Genomic DNA, 27,188 nt, shown 5'->3' with positions numbered 1-27,188 from the left:
TGTGGTGCATCATCAACCCCACACAGAATAACACAGGAAGAACTAAATGACCTGATTCGTGATTTGGACTTATCAAAGAACAAGGCAGAATTGCTAGGATCAAGACTCCAACAATGGAATCTTCCAGAAGAAGATGTCACAATTACTGCATATCGAAAGCGCCACCAGCAATTGGAGCCTTTCTTCAGAAAGGAAAGTAATCTGATATTCTGTTCCGATATTGAGGGCCTCATGAATGCTTTAAAAATCACTCATGACCCACAAGAATGGAGACTATTTGTGGACTCTTCGAAACTGAGTCTCAAGGCTGTGCTTTTGCACAATGGAAACATTCTTCCATCTATTCCAGTAGCGTATGCTGTCCACATGAAAGAGACATACGATAACTTAAGGCAGCTACTGAATTCCATTGAGTATAACAAGTACAGCTGGCACCTCTGTGGTGATTTGAAGGTAGTTGCCCTTTTAATGGGACTGCAGCAAGGATATACAAAATACATGTGTTTCTTATGCGAGTGGGATAGCCGAGCAAGGGAAATGCACTACATGAGGAAGGAATGGACTCACAGGCAGAATGTAGCCATTGGAGAGAAGAATATCCAACACCCAGCTCTGGTTGAGGCTCAGAAAATCTTGCTACCACCCCTTCACATCAAACTAGGTTTGATGAAGAACTTCGTGAAAGCCATTGACCAGACTTTGCCAGCATTCCGATACCTGCATGAAAAATTCCCTCGACTCAGCGAAGCAAAGATTAAAGAGGGAGTTTTTGTGGGTCCTCAGATTCGAGAGCTTTTCAAAGATGACCGGTTCAACAACTTGCTGGAAGGTGACGCGAAACAAGCATGGAATGCTTTTCGCCTAGTTTCTACAAACTTCCTCGGAAATGTTAGGGCAGAAAACTATAAGGAACTAGTAGAAGACATGTTGATGAAGTATAAGAAACTTGGCTGCAATATGTCTCTAAAGATTCACTTCCTTCATTCCCATTTGGATTTCTTTCCTAGCAACTGTGGTATTGTTAGTGATGAACACGGCGAACGTTTTCATCAAGATATCGCAACAATGGAACAAAGATACCAGGGAAAATGGTCCACTACAATGCTGGCTGACTACTGCTGGACACTCCTCAGAGATGCTCCCGAACAGCTGTACAAGAGACAGGCGAAGAAATCTAAGATGTAGTCAATGACTTGATTTTTTATAGGTAGGCTATTACAGTTGACCTTTTACTATTGGAATGCATTTCGTTATGTAAACATTAATTTCTTGCAGATTACAAAAAAACTAGAGCCAATTTTGCAATTTGACTGTCATATTCGTGTTCAGCACATAAAAATTGATAAGAATTGACTAATTTTATTTCAGTAACATGACTTTTGTAAAAATTTGTTGTCCAGTGTAGGTGGTCACTTTAAAGGCTTCTTTCAATAAGTTAAAGTTCACCACTTGACTGGTACGATAATTCAGAGTCAATCCTTTCACTTTACACTTCGTGTGCACTTGTCCTTGTTTATCCCGGTATTCTTAGCCGTAATTTTTAGGACCGCCACTGGCGAAACTTAGAATCTTGTCGTCGGGGTGCTAGTCTGTCTAGGCTCCTAAACGGTCTCCTTCGATGTCAGGGTGCTGTTGACTCGGGTGATCGATGTAAATGCAACTGTCCGTGTCAAAGTACAGGACGCCTTCCCCTAACAGTTCTAAAGCTTCATACAATTTTAAGCGAGCATGAGCTGTCACGTAAATAGAAATAGCGGGAAGGTTCGGACAAATGTTCGGTCTTGGGTAAACACGGTCGTTGTGCCATTTTTCCCCACAAGCAATTTAACATCACTTTGGCAAACGATCGCCTGCCTTCGTTTTCCTCAATGTGATCTAAAGTAATGCCTTCTTGTGCCCAGTATTTCTCTTTGAATGTCTTTTGGTCTTCGGGAGTGTGACACCAGGACGGATAGCCACTGGCTTCTTGCTTCAGTTTCAAAAAGGCATCCACGTAGTCTGCGAAAATGCCTTTCTGCTTGGGATCACCCTTGTGGTATCGTTGTGTCTTGGAAAAGTGGCAAATTTCGTACACTTCTAACAGTTGGTATCCCATGTCCAGAGCTTTGAACAATTCTACGCTGACCCACGTCCCCGTCAAGGTCCGTTCTTCCTGGGTGTGATGACAAGGTTGATCTTGGTTGCACGTTTCGGCACAAGTACGGCACAAAGGAAACATCAGTTTGCCTTGGCAATGGTGAGGTAAGACGGGATGGTACAAGTCTGTGGGAGGCAAAACTTTGCACTTGATCAAGCCTTCGTATTGTCGAATGTTTTTCAGATCGATGTGTTCCGTGAACAATTGTGGGTGCCCTGCAGTAAAGCGACAATATTTGCATACGTAGGGATACAGCGAACACACGTCCAAGTATTTGATTTCTTCTCCTTTCTCTTCGTCGGCTTGGTACAGCAAACAGGTGGCAATGGTCCTTCCTCCGTACAAACTTTCCCTCGGGTACAGCGGGTCCATGAACTGGTAACTTTCCACGAGACGTGTAAACTCGGGATCGGTTTTCAAACGGTGATCGTATTCGTGTTCCCATATTTCCACCACTTGGTATCCTTCCTGTTCTAACGTTAGGCATCGCTGACAAGTGGCCTGGTACAAGTCTTCCATGGTTCGTTGTAAAAACTGATTTTTAGTGCCACGGTAAGGGTAACAGACGGGACATCCGTGAAATAAGCAACCGTTAAACTCGTACACGATCTTGGGGATTTCTAAGTCCCAACCATCGACCGAATGCGTTCCGATAGTCTTTTCGCCCCCTCCGTTGCGGGCATGCTGAATCCGCTTGTCTTCCTTGTCGCACAAGTAATGTAACCAGCGTAGGGCTTTGACCGAGTATTGACGTTTGACATAGTTGGTCGTTTGAGGGCTGATGGCAGCCACGGTGTTTTCAGGCATGAATCGTTGCCTGTACACTAAGGAACACGCTTTAGCAATGGTGCAAGCTTCTTTCAAAGGATAGACCCCTCCGTGTTCCATGAACAGTTCTCGAAATTTTCCACAGCAACACCGTAAAATGTCCACGTCGGAACGACAATACTTTAACATTTCTTCCTGAAAATCGAAAGGGTCGGAGGCATGAGCCTGGAACCAAGCGTAGAAAGCTTCTCGTTGTTCGGTACGCATGTTGTCGGGGTCGTAATAGTGTGCCTCAGGCAAATGGGGTAGAACGGCATGTTGATTGCCTTCCGTATTGAAAAAGTGAGGAAAATACCCTTTAGCCATTTCTGTCATTCCAAACGTTTTAGGCATTTGACTCAAAGGCATGGCCAAGTAACTCATCGAATCTTTAAACTGCACTTGTCCCACTTGCATGAAAATGATTTTGGCTCCGTTCAAAGTGGCTTTAGGACGTTCGGTGCCATGTTCCGTATAGTACCTATAAAAAAAACTGTCCATCGTATCCGGAGAAATTGTGAGCCATCACCGTGGCATGACGATGACAATCTCCGTAACGTTCAATGTCCTCTTGGCTCCACGTCTTGTCGATGCGATCTAAGACCCATCGGGCGAAATCGGCTAGCGTGTTGGGTCCCCGAAAGATTTTTTCACGTCCTCCAGGAATCTTGCTGCAGTGAGGGCAATGACTGAAGATAGGTTCTTGAACGCACTTCTCACACGCTCGATGAGCCACGCAGAAATTAGGAATGTGAATGCCGGTCTCTTGCATGCATTCAAAATCGAAAAAGATGAAATTGCCTTTCTTCTTGTGACCGTCCTCTTTCTCTGGTTGGGACTGGTACTTTTGCACGTAGCATTGATGTTCCAAGTCCACAATGTGGTGAAAAATGTGACATTTTTTCTTTCCTCGACATACGTGTGCCTTGGTATTATTGGTAAGTATGCCTTGTCCACACGTGGGGCACAATCTCAGCAGTTGACAAGCACATTTCTTCTGTGAACCTTGCGTCTTCAAATGTTGTTGGTAACAGGCAGGACTGAAAAACGTGCGCAGACAAGTTGAACAATGCACTGGTTCTTGTCCTACGCTCAGACAGGGTTGAGAGGCCAAACATCCTGAGCATTTCGATCCGCAATGTTTGTGTTGTTCTCGATTATTATAGCCATAGTCACATTTCTCACAGTAATAACTGTATCCCAGGAATCCGGTGATGGCGGTAATGGTATCGAAATGGTCGTCGTGATGATAGAGATGAATGTTTTTTCCGTCCTTAAAGTCTTGGCCTCGAAACAAGAGAGGTCCGCTCACTTCTTGAGGGTGCACTTTCAAGGTGTAGCGTGGAGCTAGGGCATCTTGCAATTTTTGCATCTCAGGAATGCCACAGGGTGTGTCCTTGGACAGGCCAGCTTGTTGTAACAGGAGTTCTGCTTCATTTTGTTGTTTGGCTCGGTTCGATTTTCGAATGTTCTCCCAGGTCCTTTTCCATTCTGTCGTGTCGTTTTTGTCAACATAGATTCGTCCCACCACGATGGCACGGGCTAAACACATCTGGTCTTGAGAATTGTGAATTTGGACGAGACTTGTTTTGGTGTTGCGAAGACCGTTCACCAATAAGACCTTTTTGTGTCCTGTCCCTTGAGGAGGAGAGACGTTGGTCATGGCTAGTGTGGCTTTTCCATCGGTGATGTCAAACTGGTCATTAGATTGTTGCACGTGTTGAATCTTGTCCATGACTTTGGAAGCAATCAATTCTGCAGGGGTGCTAAACTCGATCCAAACAGGGGATTTCAAGCCGTCGTGTTGTATGGAAAGTCTCAAGCGATCGTCTTCTTTGGGGTGACATTGTCGCTTGAGTGTGCTGAGCAAAGAATCCCACATCTCGGTGATGAACCCTTCTGCTTTTTCTAACGGTACTTCGGACTTGAAATCTTTAAACTTCACCGTGTATTTGTAAGCCGTGGTTCTAAATTTTCTAGAGGGTCGCTTTTCCGTCTCTCGAATGGAATAGTACTTTTCAGGGTTGACTAAGGGCGGTGAACTTTGTTTAGAGGAAGACTCTCTGGGCTTGAATTCTGGTTCACTCATGTCCTCTTCAAAATCACTGGCATGAATCTGTGCCAAGATTTCGGCCCTGGTACGAGGCGATAGATCACGTTTCTGCCTCTTACTTCTTGACTGTAAAAAGTCAGATGACTAAACTTTAAACACCATGGGTTACTTTATAGTCATGGCAGACCAGCGTATATAAAGGGTATGTGTCTTGTCCTTTCACTATTCATTTCACTCTCAAACCGAGCACAACGATGGAAGAGACTACACAAATAGAACATTTCATCAGAGCGTTGCGAGGGGTCATTAGAAAATTTTCTTCAGACCAGTCGTCGGACTACTCACCTTCCTTTTGAGATAAAAGTCAAGATACTTGCTATATCTGTCAGAAGAAAGGGCATTGGTCTTCAGAGTGTCCAGACCGTCACTACTTACAAATGCGTGTGTGTGTGTATGTGTGCGTGTGTCTGGAGTGATAGAGAGAGAGAGAGAGATTTCGCCGAATTCTATGTCATGTCTACTCTGACAGTATACGAAAGAACGTTTATTTGCATTTAGTCGATCGGCCATCAGCAAGTATATGCATATACATTTGTTACAAGCTTTGCTGGTGACACGTTTAATGCATCACAAAAAATAAACCTATCGAATTTACAAACATTCAATAAATACTAAATATATATACTGAGGCATACGTATCCACATTCGCAAGAACATTCATCCATACATATATACACGTGTACATTATATATGCATATACCCATACACACGCTTACATAAACCCACATACGTGCATATACACTGGGATAGAGTGATAGGCACACACACGCACATTAACATCCATTCATGTATGCATGCTGTATGCTACGAAGTAAGAATACAACACATAAATTTGTGACCTATAAAATACTCCTGAATTTACTTGTTGAATCACACGAGTAAGCTTCACAAGCTCCTTCGGAAGAAGACACATAAAATGTCAGCAAGGTATAAACAGTATTAAATACGCATTGCTTAATAATAACCATAATCACATTATGCCTTAAGAAAGCCATAGTAATGAATATATTAAACAATGAAAAGGAGAATGTAACTTGTAGTATTCATCATACTATTACGTTCAATTAGTCTTCTACGAGTATAATTTCCCACATTTCTAGCCTGAGTAGTTTTAATGAAATTCAGTGATTTGGTAATTTTCAATATAGTCTCCAAATATAAGAGTTGATCCACTTTCCTTTGAGCCGCAAATAGCACTGGCATTACAAAACAAAGTGAAACTCGTTTTTAAACACCTTGCAATAATTTCAGATTCTTTGATCTAGTGGGGTGCAAGGTGGTTTCCTCCATATCCCTGATTTCAACATATAAAGTGTGGGCAGTATATAACCAAACAGGCCTAAATGAAATAAAAGTATCTTACTAAGACCCTCTTTTAGTGACTAGGACTTTAAGTGACTAGGACTTTTGATCTTAAAGATTATACACTTGTAAGTCAGCAACAGCATTAGAAATATGGGATTACATTTTTTACAATATAAATGTATTCACTGCACTGTGAGAAGTAGAAACCATGGTCTAATTCCTGCAGCTGAAGTTAATATTCCAAATGAATAATGTCTTCTTCAGATGTCATGAATACAAAATTAAACTAAGTAAAAAACGTGTTCCTTTAAACGTGAAAGATAGCGAAATTTGTATGCAAGCTTGAAAATCTCTCAAGCATGAAACAAGCTTACAAATTTCTCATGAAATGTATCTGACACTAACTTGTCTTTTTATTACAATGTACGATCTTTTAAGATGCATTAACATGGAAAATTTCATGAATTGATAATGTGGGAAATATATATCGTGCATTTTACTGATTAAGTCAATCAAGTGTAAAACCTAGCCAGGCAAAAACAACTTTCAACGTGATCAGGTTTTAACATGATCTAGCTACACTCGGAGATGCAATCGTGCATGAAATTTAATACGTCTTCATGTAGTAGTATGAAGTATTGATTATATATATATATATATATATATATATATATATATATATATATATATATATATATATATATATATATATATATATATATATATATATGTGTGTGTGTGTGTGTGTGTGTGTGTGTGTGTGTGTGTGTACTTTTGTGTATGTATGTATGTATGTATGTCTGTGTGCGTGTGTACCAAACCTCTGAAAATAGAAAAGGTATTCAAGAGTGAAAAATACGTCACAATGTCTTACTTTTGGTCTAAACGAGTTGCCTTTCTAGAGAAGTGTGTCCATCTGCTTAGAGTGAGTGAGATTTGGTTCAAATATGACCATGTCAAGAACCAACCTCTGAAAATAGAAACTCAATCGTCATGCTAAGCTTAAAGCAATACACATTTTTTATGGATGTGTTACTTTTAAAAACGCATCATTAACGATATAGATGGCATACTCAGTTTCCAAAGAATAATTGTTGCCTGTTATCGCTACAAAAGCAGCAGCTATAAAATAAACTACGTTACAATCGGGAAAGCCTTAGCTATGTCTCTCGAAGGCTTGAGCGCAGACGAGAGAATCCTGTTATAGGGGGATTTTGTTCGCTTAAGTATAAACTTTACTCACTTTTATGCTTGCTGTTGATTATATTTTTAATATTTCTGACGAATTGCAACGCTTGATGTAGTGGATCTATACCATGTCCGTCACGGCAAACATCGGGAACAAAGACGAAACGAGCTTTATATATTAACGCAACCCAGTCTATGCTTTAATCCAACAGGCAGAGCCATGGAAACGCAAGAAGGGAGTGACATAACATTTGACTCCAGAAGTGTGTGGGAAAAGCTAAAAGACAAGCTGGATGATGAACTTGATGAAGATAGCAGTCAACAGGTATGTTAACACTTAAAATTATGTTATTATGTGTTCATGAACGATCAGACGTGTATTGTGTTTCATTTTCTTGCATTAAGTGTAGATATAATATTAGTTATCTTGATAGCAAACCAAATATGTATCACCTGTTTCAGCTATAACAGATAGTCGATCCAAAAATGACAGGATATTGACAGGCACTGAAACGATGATGCAAAATTTCAAAAATCTCGTTGCTGGTGGTTGTTTATTATTCTAACATGACATGATAGACACAAGGGATCTACTTGGGCCTGATTACTCACCTGTCTGACATCCATCTGTAAGACCAATGCAAGCCAGATGGACACAGAATCATGGCTATTATGATGCTCGCCGACATTTAAATGTTCTTCTATTTTTAGTAACAACAGACACATTTGATGATGGAGCATGAACTTGAAATACCTTCGTGCCAAGCTCTGTTATAATCCTTCTGAGCGTTTTCTCTTTTGCATTTTCGTTTAACGAAAAAGTTTGAAGGTTGTTTCTTTTATAGTGGCGGCGCAGTCGTATTTGAAAGGGGAACGGTATATTTTAAATCAACTTGCTACGCCTACATACCAGGATGTTTTCTGTCATTTGATCAAATTCTGTTAAGGCGTTTTCGAGAAGAAATCATTTAATGATTTTTGTCAAAACTTGTCAATTTCTGCCCTGCGTGTATCTAAAGCGGCATACTTGGCGACATATAGGCATCGTGTATACAAAACGAATAGGCTTTTATTCCAGGATTCGTTCTTTACAAATTTGTTTAAATTCTGTGCTGCCGATGTTGAGAAAACACCGTTTGGGGGTTTATCAGTTTTTTGGTAGCTGTGGCCATAATTGATATGGATAGGCATCGTTGGTACAGACTGAGTTTTGTAGCAACTGTGGTCTAATTCTGTTCAGGGGTTTTCCAGATCAAAGTCGTTGTAACGTTTTTCTATTTTTTGCAGCGGTGGCCGTATTTGCTAACACAACAGCATGCCTCGAACAAAGTCAACAAGACTTTATACAAAGATCATTATTTTCAAACTCTGCAGAGAAGTCGTTTGAATGGTTTCCTTTTAGCTGTGATGGCCATTTCTGAAGCGAAGCAGCACTGTTTTATACAAAGTTGAAAGCTTTTAATAGCAGAATTCTTTCTCTCAAATTTTATCAAATTCTGTTATGGGTATTTCGAAATGTCGTTTGAATGTTTTCTAATTTTAGTAACGGTGGCCACATCTGATGGTTGATTGATATTTGTAACACTTGAAAGGCTTTCCTACCAGTATGCTCATGAAAATTGGTTGTAATGTGTCGAGTGGTTTTGAGAAAAAAATTTGCTAGGGGACTGGACTCGACGAACAATTGATAACGTATGATACCAGATAATAAGTTTATTTGACCTCATGGTCATTAGTCAGATTCTCTTGAGCGGCATTTGGCATGATATCTACTCTCTGTTATTACGAACAGTTTGTATTTCTCATAATACAAACTTGCTGAAGTATTAGGGTAATGAAATGTCCAGACCACTTGAAAACGTTTTTACAGTTTGCACCTATACTCTGTCAGTTGTTTAGTATTTTGTGCAACTACGTTATTTACCTCTTTACTCGTATACCTCATTCACATGTATGATGAATTTTCTCTCCAATCTGTTGATTTCTTCTGTTGCAAAACTAGAATAATATTATTTCGTTTACATCAGTTATTGGAGATCGGGTATTTTATTTCCCTATTTTGTCTTTCTTGCATTTGTAGCATTTTACAACTACGTCGTTACCTCAGAAACAATTACATCCAAATAAAACTGTTGAATTTTATTTAAATTACTATCAAACGAAACTTCTGTGAAAGTTGAATATTCAACACCTGTATCAATGCACAGTGTCAAAAGATGTACCAGGTTTTAACTTCATGCAGTTGATGTGCAAATTCTTCCTACATCAGCTGATTTTGGTTACTTTTGTGGTGGTTCTTTTGAGATTTAAGTTTCTTTATTCATTAGAATTTTGAATGGTAAAAGATTTGTCCAGGAAAAAAAGCATCATTGGTTCTGCTTGAAATCGACAAATGGAACTATTTTACTCCTGGTTTTTATTCCCTTCGATGTATAAGGATATTCAGAACTGTAAAGATTCCACCCACACCCACCACACCCCAAATTGTCCACTGTTCTATTGGCCTTTTGTCATTTAAAACAGGAGTCTCAGCGTGCAAAGGGAAATAATCCAAATTCTAATCTTAAGAGGAAATACTTAGTTTCAGGCTGGTTAACTCCAATGACATAGTTTGACATCTGTGTATTATTTCAATCAGAATCCGTTCAATAGAAGACATTCATATAAGGAAATTACTTATAGTTATCTCAATAATTGTGAAATGTTTAGTTACTTCTCCTTTAAGAGATAAAGCGAATAAAAGACTTAACATTATTTACACTTAGATTACGTTTGAAGATAAATTTCGGTATTTGCTGGTGATCATAAAAAAACAATATCAACCACTATGAGTATCAGTATCCCAAAATGTAATTCTACAGTTCGAGTACGTCTTATCCTACGAGCCAGTAACAGTCTGTATACCTTGAATGGGAAGAAATGTTGCATATATTTTGCTAGTTTTATAAACAAAGGCCGTATTGAATGGCAGCGTGGCACCATTGTATGAATTCGAAAGGTGTTACTTCTACGACGCTTCTCTTTGATTTAGTCAAATTTAGCAGTTATATTTTATGAGGCGTTATTAAACGTTTTCATATATTTATTAGCAGCAGTGAGACCCGATGGCGGAGTTGCATGATTTGTACAGGCTTAAGCCCTCGTTATATCAGATCGATTTCTTTTAAATATAGTCAATTCTGTTTAGTAATGTTGAAAAGATATCGGTTATAGATTTTCATTTTTAACAACGGTCATTTTTGATGGCGGATTGACAAATTTGAAAGATGTTTATATGCGAATACTTACCTTACAATTTTACGAAATTCTGTTGTGCGGATTTTGGGTAGAGATCGTTTGAATGTTTAACAACTTTAGTTTTTGTAACGGTAGTTATATTAATTGCAGATTGGCATCCATTTGACAAATTTGAAAGGTATTGACAAAAGAATGCTTCCAGTAAGATAATATGCAAATTAAGAAAGTAGCTTAAGAAAGAATGTAAATATTGCGATGCACACTGTATAATGGGCGAAGCAGGATTGACAAAGAACCAATGTCATCTGATCATTTATCGTTAAGGCCTAGCGAGCTAAAAATTATTTCCAAATACAACCATATAGTCACCATGTAATAGAAGTGCATAGCAACAGAATGCATAAGACAAGGTGTTATTCGACTCATGTCCTTGAATTTCGCACTGAAGATAAGAATTACCTTTCACCTTCGCCAAATGTATACGAAGATGCCATGGTAAGATAAAGAAGCGAATACAGACAATGCCTCATTTTACAGGCTTTTTTGTTGATGAAAGATAAACTGTTTCTCCCGATTAATGCTTTTATGGACACCCTCCATCCAAGACAATTGCTGGAACTCCTAGAAAACAATTACTCCGAGAAAGAATGTATTGAGATCCTACGTCACGTGTTCAACATCATATCCGTCCACTTGGTTTCTGAAGGAAAGAATTTCACTGAAGTCATTGATGAGTATGAAAAACAACTTCCACGAGATCGCATGGATTTGATTGGTCGGGATGAAGAGATACAGGACGTGATGAAAAGTTTGATGGAGAACAAATACAAAGGTAATCTGTTACGAACAGACTGTATTTCAACGTAGCGATCTGAAAATGTATTACTATTATTATTATTCACGGTAATACATGGGCAGCTTAATCTTATCCAGACAATATGAATTTTCTTTCATCTATTTCGACATTTTTGTTCAATCTCTCTAGACAAAAGCTTTTACTGTGGATTGATAATCAGAGACGCTTCAGGTCCATAATACTATGCCACCTTCTTAATTAAATATGATTTTAACACGGTAGTAATTGTTAAAATATTCTTGTACAGTGTATATGACAAGCGAATACAGTGCAAACAAATTGTCAATGATCTTAGTGCTTTGCAAAAAATTAGAAGAGTGCATTTCTTGGAAAAATTACCTTAAATCATCACTCTTTGGAACACGTCTACCCATGGTACATCACAATAAAAATAATGAAAACTGTAGAAAGAACGAATGTAAATTGAACTTTATAGAAAGGCATATACATGTATAATTTCATAGTCGTTAAATGCCGTTATTATGGTTCCATTCTTTATCTGATCTTACGAGAATTTCCATGTTGGCAGTTGTTTTGGATCATTTTCAAGAGAATTTGTATCTATATAAATTTTTAATAATATATAAAACCTTAAATAATCTTTCTTCAAAATGTATGCTATAGAACGACAGTTTTGGATTCTGTGTAGCCATTGTGATACAGATGCATTCAAAATCATTGATATGCAAGAAAGTATTAATTCGAAACTAAATCATGTGCTTAGGATGGAAATACAAAAAGTTACACACAAAGCTTTATTGGTAACGCTGGAGGAAAAGTTTTGTCACAAAAAATGTTGGTGAGTGTAATTTATTTAACACTTGTTCTTAGACCAGGCCGAAATCAACATAACCACTTGCCAGAAGTCGCGTCATTAGAGGTCGGAGGTAAATACATACAAAACGCATCAAAGGATATATGTGTATATGACTCGTTTCATTATGCTTGATAGAGTGCCTAGTATTTCTATTAGCATGACTTTGTTTACAATATTTAAGACACTACTAACGCACATGCGCTGTCTGATTGTTGTAGGTATCTGGCTATGCGGACTGGGTGGAATGGGAAAGACGACGCTTGCACAGGAAATCTGTTATCGTTTGCAGCATAACGTCAATTATAGATTCTTCAATGTGGACATGAAGTATGCCAGCCACCGATATTTCTCACCATTTCCTTAAGGTTGTTTTTTTTTCCATTTTGTACGATGAAGATAGCAGTCAACAGGTCGAGCCAAAGATTCACCAATTAGCAATTTCTAACGATTCTGGTCTTAAACACAGTATAGCTTTCTAAGTTTCAGAAACCTTGTATAAGCTAACTAAGATTTAAAACCAAATTTCCACAAGTGCAGCAGATCCAACTGTCAATCGCCTCATGGAATGTTTTCTTTTATTTATTATAAAACTTTTTCGAAGTATTCATCTTAGATAAGGTAAAAGCAGTGTTAAAACTAAACGTCTTCTCGATAGAGTATATACTCGCATGCATAAATGCACGCACACATGACAACGTATAAACAAGGATGACATTTCAAGTCAAAGAGACGCTGATAAGCATATTCTTGTAATCAGATTTTAAATAAAATTAATTATTTACGGTTTTACAAATTATGACAGAACATCTGGTTGTAGAGCCAACCATGCACAGTCAGGCCATACATTGACAAGATATCTCAAGGATGTACACGAACTCAGTTGAAATACGCGGACCTCGTAATTTAGAGACGAAAATGCCAGCCTGACCATTTACAAATTTATACACATGTAATAACTTAGATTATACAATGGTTATTGTGGCTCCCTCAGGTATTTGTTCCATTTATCGTACACCACTCCGGTGGCCTAGTGGTTAGAGCGTCCGCCTCTGATATGGGAGGTCGTGGGTTCCATCCCCGGCCAAGTCATACCAAAGACTTATAAAAATGATACAATCAGCTGCCTTGCTTGGCGCTCAGCATTACGAGGTTAGTCTTAGGACTGGTCGGCTGGTGTCAGGATAATGTGACTGGGCGGGACATAATGCTCCATGTCTGCGGCATGAAGCCCAGTGCTAAACATCACTATAAACTGCCACACTGCAGACATCGTAGCGATATAACTGAAAAATGGTTAAAGCTACGTTAAAAATCCAAATCACACACACACACACACACACACACACACACACACACACATCAATTATCTTACAAACACATGAATATCGATTTTCGATAGGAAAGACTCGAAATGTGGTAAGAAAAAAATTAACCGATGGGGAAAGGGTGGCGCTGAAATATAAGATGGATGTGTCATGTTTATGTTCAATATGAATATTGTCATGTATTTCATGCATTTTTTCCATTTCAGAGGAAAGAGCAGTCTAGATGATCTTAGCCAGGAAATCCTCATAGCGCAAAACCTAGTGTGGAGAGAATCTGATGAGAGGTCGATTGAAAGGGAGTCCTCAGCGACTTCCTCTAAAGCATCCATTTTAAAGCTACAAGTCCTTCAGAGTCTGTGCAACTTTAGCTATGGTATGATATGTAAATATAGTATGTAGCTATGGTATGCTATGTAAATATAGTATGTAGTTATGGTATGCTATGTAAATATAGTATGTAGTTATGGTATGCTATGTAAATATAGTATGTAGCTATGGTATGCTATGTAAATATAGTATGTAGCTATGGCATGCTATATCAATAGAATCTTTAGATATAGTATGCTATATCAGTATATTATGTTGCTATGGTATGCTATGTCAATATATTATGTTGATATGGTATGATATGTCGATATATTATGTTGCTATGGTATGCTATGTCAATATAATATTTAGCTGATGATTTTGTGAATTATATGTACATATTAAAGACATTTTAAACGAACTCCCTACTCCCACCAAGATTATTACTTGTTTAGTATTATGATTGCTATTGCAATGAGTGCATTATTAAAACACATGGCTTATGTTCCCAGTGATTATATACACTCAGAAAAATTAGTTTCAAGTTGTATATTAGTAAATGTGACTGGTATTATATATATATATATATATATATATATATATATATATATATATATATATATATATATATATATATATATATATATATATATAATTATTTTCACCATAATAGAGCATTAGGAAACATCAAAATTTTAATCGGTTTCACTCTACTTGTTTAATCTAGTCTAGCTTTGATGTATACACACACACACACACACACATATATATATATATATATATATATATATATATATATATATATATATATATATATATATATATATATATATATACACAAAAACTATATCAGTTATATACCACGATATGTATAAAAGTTTCATTAAAAGGAAACAAGGCTTGCCGAGTTTCCTTTCAACGAAAATTTTATACAACGAGAGGTATATCACTGATGCAGCCTACATACTTTACAATATATTGTATATATATCACACACAAATAAACATATTGTCCTTTTGGACGGAGTTAAGATATGATACGGGCAAGTATGTATTGACCGAGTGAATGAACTCAACATCCCTGCGAGTGTGTCCGCTTCAAAATGTAGTCCAATGCCTCTTCTTGTTGTTCACTGCCACATTTGCAAATTGATATTGTTACACGCACACTGGTATTTACTTGACCGAGCGGTTGTCAAACCATGGCGCGATTCTCGCTAGAAGTCATAAGTTTACCCCGACTTTCCAAAGACTTCCATACAACCTCAATTGTAAATCAGAAAGCCCGACGTGTCCATTCTATACCTAAATTTTCCTCTAATTAATGCAAGACCACAGATAAACCAAACTGCCAACTATCTATCAACCGTACATCTGCGTGTTTTGGCTTCGTTATGTTTCCGTACCACCAACCGTTCACGCCTTAGAACATATATGAGTACTCCCTAACAATGGGAACTATTTTAACTCCTCCACCTTAGGCCAGTCAGTGATGCTTTCCAGACACATTTCGCCGATATAACTGCACCATATTCGCCCACATGGCGACATAAACGGTGTCTGTCAAGTCCCTTTTTATTTATGCCCTTGTGTAATTTACCGGTTTATTACCGTAAGTACCGTCCTTGCAGTCACGCTACCAATGTATACCACTAGATTTTAATATGTACTATTTTACGAAAGGGACATTCATTCGGTTTTGGTCGAAATTCACTACTGGTGAACCAGGACATCATGGAAACACACTAACACTTCACTCCGTGACGTTTGCTTCTATTAATTAGCTCATTAGTTCGGGCCAGGAATATTTCCATGGCGCCGAATTCCAATAATCAAACAAGTAATCACACAAATCTAAGAATTGCTTAAAACGGGGCACTACAACCAAGTGCACATACTCTAAATTTACTACAATATGTTGATTGTTTTCTTTTTAAGTTTCTGTTTTATTCACATTGATTTAATCGATATAAGGCACACTTATTATTTAAACATTAAAGATTATGTTTTTATGAAGAAAGTACAGCACTACGAACACATGAACTTTTTGTACACACTGAACGTTTAGACATTCATATACTGGCGTATGGAAATTAGCGTGGAATAGAAACTAAGCAAAATAATGAACCAACAAGAGGTAATTAAAACATTTTAATGTATTTACAGTTGATCTAACTTACCATTTTGCTTTAATTAACATTACTCCTGACCAAAACACTCTCTCCCTCTCTCTCTCTCTCTCTCTCTCTCTCTCTCTCTCTCTCTCTTTTTCCTTTGGACAGTTTGACTTAACTTTACCATCATTCAAAGGTCCAAAGACATCGTCGTATGACACAAGCTAAAATCATCAACGCTCGTATTTTCACCGATTTTCGCCCGTATCTTGCTAAGACGAGAGAGTGGTGGGTCGGCTGCTGTTTGGACATTTTCATATTTAATTAATAAGAATCGATTTATAAACATTATAATAGGTTAAAGAAACAACGACAAAAACAACACGCATATATATATATATATATATATATATATATATATATATATATATATATATATATATATATATATATATATATATATATATATATATATCCATTATGACTTATGATCTGCACTATTTATTGTTTGCATGTTAAGTTTCATTGAACATAGGCTCAAACACATCAACCCGTTAACCTTTATTAATTTTTTTTCTTACATTCTTTTGGAATATGTCCTTTTATCGTTGTTATCGTGGTCCAGTGCGAAAGGGAACAATTCTGTTCAAATCAGCAAAGCTTTGTGATCTGGCAATTACACATTTATGATAATATATTCTTTTTATTTCCGAAAAACACAATCTCTTCCCATTTTGAAAGAATATATATCTGAGTGTTACGAAAATGTCAGTGCTGTCTAATATTTGTAAAGATAACAAAACAAATTATGATATCAAAAATAGACACAAATGGGTGTAATACGTAATATGTGGTGCATTCTTTTTAACAGCAAATAGACACATTACAAATAATTTACGATCTTATATACTGAAATGTCACTAATATGGATAAAGGGATACATTGCATATATAATTTTTCCTTTGCAGAGTCTGTTTTACTCCTCGATAATATGGACGACCTACAGAGAAAGGAAGGCGGGAAGCTAGTCTCATACCTTAAAAATGTATTGTCCGAGATCTTAAAACTAGGAGACCAATGCAAGGTACCATGTTACAAGGGAGAATTATTATATTGTACAAACTAAATGTTGTTACATCTATTTATACTTTTATCTTATGATACAAAACCCAAACAAGTAAAGCAAATGAAAACTTGTCAGTAATTTTTCATATTATGTTTATAAAAATAAAGTATGCAATGAACTAGGCTCTGATAAAATAACCATGTAAACGAAATGATAACTCATTTTACGAAAAAGACACCGGTATATCGACGTGCATATGTAAAATGTTACATACTACATCAGAATAAATGGAATCAAAAGTGATCTATGCAATTCATCTATAGCATATTTTACATTTTAAATACTGCTTCACAATAAATTGAATCAAAAAGAGCGAGGATACAATTCAGCTATGACATGTATTACATTTTAAATTTATATAACGACGTAAAATATACAAGAACCGCCTGATGTATAGTATGCAGCATGTCCATTATTATTAAGCGGATTTAAGTCGACATTAAAATCAAAAATATATTTGAATCAAAGACACCACTGAATACTAAGTCCCTTTATGTGCAAGTCATACAAAAGTAACAACTCAACTCTTTTATAATTACCCTTTTTAAAACATTGTATCCACATTCAGAAAAGTCCATAATCTTGCCTTGCAAAACATTGTATCTACATTCAGAAGAGTCCATGATCTTGCCTTGCAAACCCTCGTATATACATTTTGAAGAGTCCATTAATTTTTGCCTTGCAAAACTTCGTATCTATATTCAAAAAATTCCATGATCTTGCCTTGCGATACCTTGTATCCATATTCAGAGGAGTCCATGATCTTGCCTTGCGATACCTTGTATCTACATTCAGAAGAGTTCATGATCTTGCCTTGCGATACCTTGTATCCACATTCAGAATAGTCCATGATCTTGCCTTGCGATACCTTGTTTCTACATTCAGAAGAGTCCATGATCTTACCTTGCGATAACTTGTATCCACATTCAGAAGAGTCCATAATCTTGCCTTGCGATACCTTGTATCCACGTTCAGAATAGTCCATGATCTTGCCTCTTGTTAGACTGCTTTCCTCCTGACTAGGCACAAGTTCTGCAAATCTTTAATATTATAATTATAGTAATTGTATCTAAGCAACATTCTTTACTTTCATGTTTGAAGAATCAACATTTAAACATGTAGTGAAATTAGTCACTTTAGTCACGCATATCGCAAAAATGACATTCTCTCTTTAAAGTATAGTTCCAGGTGTACAGTTGCTATGAATCTTCTGGAACGTGAACAGTTAATTGAAGTATTAAATGAAGATTGTCGGTGTTGTTCCAAACGTGTATATATCCTAGACCTCATTGCTGACTTAAACAAATTAGATCGGATGCCTTTTAATGTAACAAGACTTGAGACATACCGCAATTGTATACAGAGTATTCCTATTACAATTCAACCACAACTGACCACTCTAGAGCTCTTTATGCAGTTCATATAGTACTGTTTACATTATATATGCTAGTTTACAAGAATTTGTGGTAATAATTATGTTTAAATTTTTGATAAATCTGCATTGAATCAATATGTTACGTTAATGCCAGATTACCAGATTACCATAAATAACAAGATGTTTGTTAACATATTTACCTTTAAGTAGCATTTGACTAAATATCAAATGAACTAATCTTTAGCTTTTTAAATTCCATTCTTTAGTACTATGTTTTGGGAGTGTGATCAAGTTGCTTGAACAAATGGCTTTTGGACATCCGTTGATAAGAAGAGGTTCTCTACATTTCCGTTACACGGCGCACACTGTCTTACTCGTTTGTTCAGTTAGACATTTTGTAAGAACAATCTTGCCAAATCAGTATAATTAAATTTGATACATAAGGAGCATAAATCATCAGCAACTAAAAACGCCTAACTATTAGAGTCAAAGTTGGTAAGTTTTTTATCTTCCTTTTCGATTACATAAATACTTCGATTCTGGAAGCATTCATCTCTAACCATCAAATAAGACAAAGTAGATACAACGCATTCTTGCCAGTCTTGAGTGCTTCCTCTGAATTATCCAATATTATCATATCATCAGCATACAACAATAAATAAAACTTAACCCAAACACATGCTTCTTCGTTATACAGATCTAGCCGATTATGTAGGTGACCATTATTAGACTTTGACAAAAAGTAGTTTACGTTATGACTAGATGTACAATTAATATTGGCGAAAGGCGAACACTTATGTTACTCAAGACAAGATCGTAAGGTCGTGTTCCTACTTTTGACAAAAAGTGGCTTCTATTTACATGCGGTTAATAGTTTTTCACACCATTCTATCAAAATAATATTTAAGAAGTTGTCGCCATCGAGTAATATATTAACCGAATCGAATGCCGTTTTCACAGACAATAAAAGCACCAGCGTCTGTTGTTTGGGGTTGTTTATTTTTCTTTTTAAGCACATAGAGAAAATATTTGATCATTTATATACCTTTGTCACAATCACAGAATATAACACAGTTCGAAAATCATCCCATTCTCTAAATTGAATGCCAAAACCTTATACCTACATGTTCAGTCTTAAGTTAGGAACGATAGTGAATATTTTTACAAGGCATCACAGTAATTGCATGTAACAGATATTACTCAGTGCTTGAGTGCGTACGTTGAGTATGTCAGGGTTCACCATAAACATCTAGTCGTTTTCCCAATGAAATAAAGAAAAGCATCGCAACACCCTAACCTACGCAAGAAAACAGGTACACGTGTTTTATACAAATGCCACAGTGAGAGAGAGAGAGAGAGAGAGAGAGAGAGAGAGAGAGAAGCAAACTTCTTGATAAGACGTTTCTGTAATTCTATGTAGGATGAGTCAACAAAACTCTAAGTAAAATATCCAATATCGCACTAGAGGCATCTGCAGTTCATAGCGATCCAAGTGCCGCAAAAATGTATGGATCTCAGACTGCAAGCAGAGATAATGTTCAAGGGACAAGTCTTCACATGCGAGATATTTGTTGTGCAGAAATGTTTAAAGTTATAGCCATTGCCAGTGATCCTAGCCATGTCAATTTTAGCGTGTTGTTGCTGTTGGCATTAGAACGTCATGCACTGACGTAACCGGTATATGGCTGCTTCCCAGATCGACTGACGCGCCTAATTTATTTTTGTGCCATCTTGATTGACCGGTGCTCTACTGGCGACAACATAATGCTCACTGAAATGTAACTCATTATATGATATCTTTTTCATAAATGTGAAGAAACCAGATTATATTACACGACCAGTGTCATTTTTCCATCGAGAGAATTAAGTGCACAAAATATGCAGTATCCACTGCATAGGAATGATAATTTGCGGCCACATATCAGGCTATGGTACACATCACATCGATATCTGCCATATAATCTAATGTTCATTCCATATGCTTAGAAACATCAAAGTGAAAACTATGGTGTATTTTGGGAATTCACCCAATGATATTGCAGTTTCTGTATCTAAATTCTTATATATTTGCATAGCTTCTTGAAAGCATAATGTGCGCTAAAAAAAATTATCGCCTTGAAATTACGCTCGAGTAAACTTAAACTTGGGATATGGTCTGCAGTTGACTCTGACATCAAAACTTCGCTGTCAGATACGTTATCTGTTTGCAAAAGCGCATTTGCTCGCAATAAAGTTTCTTGTTAAACCTGGACAGAAGATTTTGTAAATCTAGCGCTTCATAGCTAGAACTTATCCCCGGCATTCGGAGAAATAACTTAAGAAGCATCAATTGCACCTCGTCTATGCTAGCGGGACTATACATAAAACTGATAGGATAGGCTTGCTCCAAAACCAGCGTGTGCTTGACGCCTCTGAAGACAGTATCGAAATTGCGGCAAAAACCAAATATGGAACTTAGAGGCACCATCACGTAGACTTCATTATGACTATCAGTCAGAGCTCGTCTAATTCCGAAGAAAACATTATAATTAGAATTTTACCTGGGTTCCTAAAAGCAGTACGTAAACCAGCCGAATTTGAGCAGACACTACTACAGCAAGATGGAGCAACTGCAGCAATGGTGTTAGCAAGAATCTCGTTTTTTTGCATGTATCCTTGTATCAAACATATTTTATGCAGAACTCTTACTCTGGTCATCGCTCATAGAAATTAAGTTGATAAGTGATGGCTAAAGGCAGATAGATACTTCTTTGATTTCTGCTTTTTGCGCTATTTTTTTCTGCTGCTGATGCGGCGGACTTTTCAAAACTTAAAACGGCATGGGCAATTTTTCTTGCCTGGCAGCACGGTAACTATTCTGCTGAATAATGAGAAATCTTCCTATGGTCTTTATTTGCGCTCAGCTCTTATGGGCTTCATTATACAGGCCAATTACATTGTTTCATCTTGTCCCCGCAAATGCAAGTAAAGTGTTACGTGCTCCTTATTTAAATTCACGCTGTTTCCTCTTTGATCTGTGGTCGCCATGACATTGAAACTCCAGGCATGCTGTGGACATTATTTACTGGATTGCAGATTATCGGCGAAGATCTGACTGTCATAAGTGACCCTGGGACTGAAAATATAAATAACGTGGCTATGACCACTGAGGGCGTCATATAATACTTCAGCTCCAGAACAACATATAAGTAAGCTGTTTACTTTGCTCGTATTAACAAATAAATCACCACCGTGTACTCCGTCCTGGTACAGACCTGGTACAGACTTTGAAGACTGAATTTAAGAAGATTTCGCAGCATGTTGCTAATGTAAAATCAATTTGAAAGCCAGCTTTGTCGTTATTTATGTTTCGATTGTATACTCATTTAGTTAAATAAGTATATTATCGCCAAAATGACCTCTCTCAACAATCATCATTTTTGTTTTATTCGGTATGTCTACAATATTGTCTTCGCCAGAAATTATGGTTAGGAATATTCCTACGTCGTTAGCATTAATAAGATGCCTAAATGTATTTTTTCCCACTGTAGTATTATGAAACGAGTACCAAAGATTAGCAGATAGTATTGCAGTTTCGTAGTTCATGCAGTAGATGATGTCAGTACCTCTCCTGGATTTATTTGTTGCTCAGTATCTAGATCAGCACCAAGCTTTTAGTCCAAATTTACCAAGTTTGTCATTAGATTGCTTTCACTATCAATTTATATTACTCCAGGCGACATTTTCCAGTTTTCTGCTAAAGTGCGAGTTCACATCTGCAAATTCTTGCCTTATATATAACAAGTGTTCGTTCTCTTAGCGCTTCTGTCCCGGATCCTGTCAGACCACACCGAAATATCATCGATAGGTTTTTGTAGCCGTCTTCGGTGATTTCTTCAAACCAGTCAATATCACGCCCGACACATGGTGGCTCAAATACGGTCTCCGCAAAATTTCTCCGAATGTCGGAATATCGTACCTGTGATATACTCTCTTTTAGTTTATTTATGTCCAGTAGCTGTTGTCATGAAATTAAATGTGTTATTGCTTTTTCTTCTTGGCATTAACGGCAGCATCAACTTTGCTAAGACACATCAGTAACCTTTGATCTATTTGACACGTTTTTGTCGTGTGCAAATGCCGTCTCTATTATGACTGCAGTTACAGCCTTGAGCAATTTGTAAGCGACGTCGCGCTGAAATTCTAGCTCGCCAATCTCTTCTGCCATAATGGTGTTTGGCAAAGACTGGTAGCACTATGCATACTTCTGTTTCGCCGGATGTGTATGTTTAGGCCTTTCAATTAATTTAGAATGTTCTTCTGGAAACGAACTTCTTAACAATATTTTAGAATTTTCTGCTAGTGTTTGAGAACATACTATTGCCACATAGGTTAAGTGGAGATGCATATAAAAAGGATTTCTTACCAAATGTTCATTTCCCATCTTAATATTAGTTTATGGAACCATTTATAGCTGTCTTCTGATTTGATTTTTGGGGAAAAAATGAATTATTTAATTAATTAATTAATTATAATTATAAAAGTGCTCATTGACTTTATGGAGTAAAGTACTACTTCGTGGCTTATTAAGGATAATTTCAAAGACGTACTGGATTGTATCATTATGGTACAACAGCACATTCAAGACCACTGGTACATCACCACATATATGTCTATTGGTATATCAGAATATTCAAGACTGTTGACACGTTCTACACTTTTGGAATTCATTCGGAACCTTCTTTGGTCTTGGACTTGCGAAAGAACATTTCATTTTGGAGTTTAGTTCACAATACAATCCATGTCTTTTGAATTTGTACATTGTAATATAGGGAAACAAACTGTGTATTCAATTTTAATCAAACTTGTTTAGGTTCTTTCTGTTACTTAGTGTAAGAACCTGAGCGGTGACTGAAATTGTGGGCTCGTCAGGAATATAAATTTCTTCCAAACATTTCAGAGACATTATAATTTTCTCTTTGTAATTTCAATTGGCTCTGCTTCGGTATTTTCGTTGTCTCTAATAAAGATTTAATTTTACACACTTACGAAATCTTTCGTGAAACCAACAAGCATCCATAATCTTGTCTAATATCAGTAACTTTGTTTCAAATCCTACCCAGAGGGGTCAAGAGTCTATGAAAAAGTACCAGTCGCTTGAGCTTGCGAGGCGTTTCGGTATTTCGGAAATAAAAGCATCTTTAACAAAGCAAGAAATAAAAAATATAATAGTTCAGTATTTGGCAGGAAACAAAACTGTGGATGATAATGCTTTATGTGACTAGTTATCCTGTACCTGGCTTTGATGAAATTAAAGGAATTACAGTTAAAAAAAAATTTTGAAAGATGAAAAGGAGAGACAACTGCAGAGAAAGAGAGGGGGGGGAGAGAGAGAAATACAAACGCAGAGTGAGGAAAAAGAGAGACAACTAAAAATGCAGTGAGAGGAAAAGAAGAGGCAGAGAGAAAACGAAGAGAGAGAGAAATAAAAATGCAAAGAGAGAGAGAGAGAGAGAGACAATATAAACAAATGCAGATACAAAAATAGATAGAAAGACCGATAGACAGAAAGAAAGAAAGAAAGAAAGAAAGGAAGAAAGAAAGAAAGAAAGAAAGAAAGAAAGAAAGATTGTACGAGGGTGTTTGTTGAATTGCCGTAGTTTTCTGTTAGGGAATAAGTTCAAGAATAATCATGTTTTATTACTTTTGGACGATTAAAATGACAAATTTCTTTCAAATGAGGATTCAAAGACCAATGTTCTTGACTATATCATAGATTTCAAATTTAAGGTGTCGAAAGCATGTAAATTAGCAAGAATTATTCTTCCTTCTACTTAGTCAAAAACGACATTAAATTTTGACATAAATACAAAGGAAATGAACTTATAAACTGTCTCTCTGCCCACACCTCGAAATTCTCTTCGGGCTAAATGGTAAAATCCTTATAAGATTGAAAAGAAAATGAATAACTTGAATTATATCATTAACACTGCTGGGAGTCGGAAACAGAAACAACTTTGTCATATAAATGTGTTAAAGGGGTATTTTTGGTAGATATCGCTCAGTTAATTATTCAGCTTAATTTCACGTGTCCCACACAGTGATGATAAAAAATAGTGTACTTCGATAAGACTGTAGTGTCTTTGGCTTAATTTAACCAGTAAAAGTAAATCAGAAGAAATATTAAACAATCTGGACTAGAAACTTTCACATCTGCTATCACAAGAACTGAGTGAATTGCAACAGCTGTTATGTGATTATGAGCACTTGTTTACTGATGTTCCAACACAATAAATACAATCTACTTTGACGTTGTGATTGTAGACTCTATACATTCTCTCAAGCAGGAATGTTTGAAAAATGAAAGTCAGTATGTACTGGAGAATTAGTTTATTGAAGCAAGTAAAAGTAACTGGAGATCACCATATTCTTGAGCAAAAACCAGATAATGCATTCCGTATGTGCACTGACGATATAAATGTCAACAAAATAGGTTACTTTCCAGTACGAAGAATAGGTTACTGCATTGACAATATTTTAAATGCAAAATGTGTCACACTGTCACACAGTTTGACCTTTAAAAGGATTCTGGCAAATTCCACTCACAGAAAGAGCAAACAAACTTTCGGCATTTGCAACCTCAAAAGGGCTTTATCAATATAAAGTGATGCCATTTGGTATGAATGGTTTTCGTTCGAGTGTTTAATGAAATTAATAACATTTGGTCTAGCTAAGTGTAACCCGCGCATTGGTGACGTCATTGTTTGAAACTATACTTGCAAAAAGCAGTTAGATACCATTCGGAAATATTTGGTAAAAGTAAGTTTTTAATGCTTGTGTAACATTTTAAGGACATATTGTGCGCGACGGTCAAGATAAACCTGTAGAAGTTAAGGTTAAGACTGTCTCTGAAGACACAGTGCCTGTTGGTAAAAAGCCACTGATGCAATATTTCGGTTTGCCTGGATATTATCGGAAAGATTGTTCGAATTTCTAAATAAAAGTTCAGCTTCTTATAAATTTGTTAAGTACGAAATCCAAATGTCGTTGGTCTAACAGGTGTCAGGTACCGTTTGACAAACAAAGGCCATTCTTAAGAGTATACCAGTTTTTTCAGCTCCAGATTTCAGCGGAGTTTTTAGAATGTCTATTGATCTTGGGGTTGGTGGAATATTGATTCAAGAAGATAAACATGATGCGGATCGTCCAATATGCCAGTTGTCTAAAAAAAAATTAAAAAGCACAAGCAAAATAATTTCATAACTAAGTTGGGATATTTGACTTTCATACTGTCTTTGCAACATTTTGAAGTGTATGTTAGTTCAAGTATTCTTCTTATTCTTGTAATAAGTGATCACAAACCCCTTTACTTTATTAACAAACAAAAAAAAACCCAAAGGTCAGAGATTGTTGACGTGGCGTTGGATATTTTAGGAATACAATATTGACATTATGCACATCGAGGGGAAATATAATTTGGTTGCAGATGCACTTTCGCATTATTGAAGTACTACATTGTTTTCTGTTGTATTTATTTTGTTTCATTCATAAGACATCTTATGTAATTTTTAGTATTATAGTATCATATGTATATCTAACTAATATGTAAAAGAACGTTTTAATTATCACTGTTACGACTCGGTTGTCTTAAAATAGGTAACAAGAAAGAGCGAACATATCAAGTGTTGTATTATTGAAAATATAATTTTTTGCTCTGAAATGCAATGTGAAAAGTTTAAAATAACTTCCAGCACGGTGAATGAAATACTAAAGCGCTAAATAGTTAAATGAAGTCCAGATGTATCCTGTGATCAGAATGAATTCCAATGGTATTTCGAATGATGGTCACTTAGGTGAAGATGTACCATACGTACTGAAGAATCACCATGATATATTCTCAAAATGTCTTTAAATAAATTCATAGTATTTCCGTACATATATTATTCAATTAAGCTCAATAGTTCGAGCCCTGTACTTAAAACTAATGCTGAAATAAAATAAATGAACCAATCCTCTCAATATTACTGAATAACTTCCAAGAATCATAGCACTACTAAGAATGCCTAATTCCACGTAATAATTCTCATGTATAGATTACTAAGAAATTATTCCTTCCCCAAAAATTGAATTGGTAAACAAAGTCAGGTGGTTTCGGCCTTTGTCGAAAACCCACAACCTCCATTCACAGAACGTACTGTTTGCTTGAACAATACTGCAATCCATCTTTGGAACTTTATGACTGTGAATCTACGCTTTTGATACATTACTCATCTTACAGTAGAACAACATTCATACAGGATACTAGTATTTAAAATATCATTAATTAAAAAACCCTTGCTAGATATAATTATTAGACAAATATTAAACACATCGACTTAAATGATCTTGTAATTGAACCAAAAGTAAAAGTGCAGTCTCGCCATTTTGGCATATTTATAAATAATAAAAAATTATGCAAATGAATACTCAGAGACCTTCGTTCGCTCTAAATATATTTGGGGGTT

General features: G+C 36.5%; 1 protein-coding gene across 1 annotated transcript in view; it reads left to right on the top strand.

Moving 5' to 3' along the window:
- The window catches only part of LOC149786123 (uncharacterized), a 137,433-nt gene that overhangs the window by 74,071 nt on the left and 36,174 nt on the right, over positions 1 to 27,188 (top strand). Inside the window, exons 2-6 of the mRNA XM_089976450.1 lie at positions 7,763 to 7,875; positions 11,325 to 11,619; positions 12,679 to 12,787; positions 13,992 to 14,158; positions 17,173 to 17,288. Of these exons, the coding sequence (XP_089832576.1) occupies positions 7,771 to 7,875; positions 11,325 to 11,619; positions 12,679 to 12,787; positions 13,992 to 14,158; positions 17,173 to 17,288 (792 nt within the window). The 5' untranslated portion in view covers positions 7,763 to 7,770. The remainder of the gene's footprint in view (positions 1 to 7,762; positions 7,876 to 11,324; positions 11,620 to 12,678; positions 12,788 to 13,991; positions 14,159 to 17,172; positions 17,289 to 27,188) is intronic.

The sequence above is a fragment of the Sinohyriopsis cumingii genome, chromosome 12 (assembly GCF_028554795.1).
Source record: "Sinohyriopsis cumingii isolate HCF-2022 chromosome 12, ASM2855479v2, whole genome shotgun sequence".
Classification (NCBI taxonomy): domain Eukaryota; kingdom Metazoa; phylum Mollusca; class Bivalvia; order Unionida; family Unionidae; genus Sinohyriopsis; species Sinohyriopsis cumingii.
Note: the sequence above shows the minus strand (reverse complement) of the source record. Positions and strands in the feature narration are given on the sequence as shown.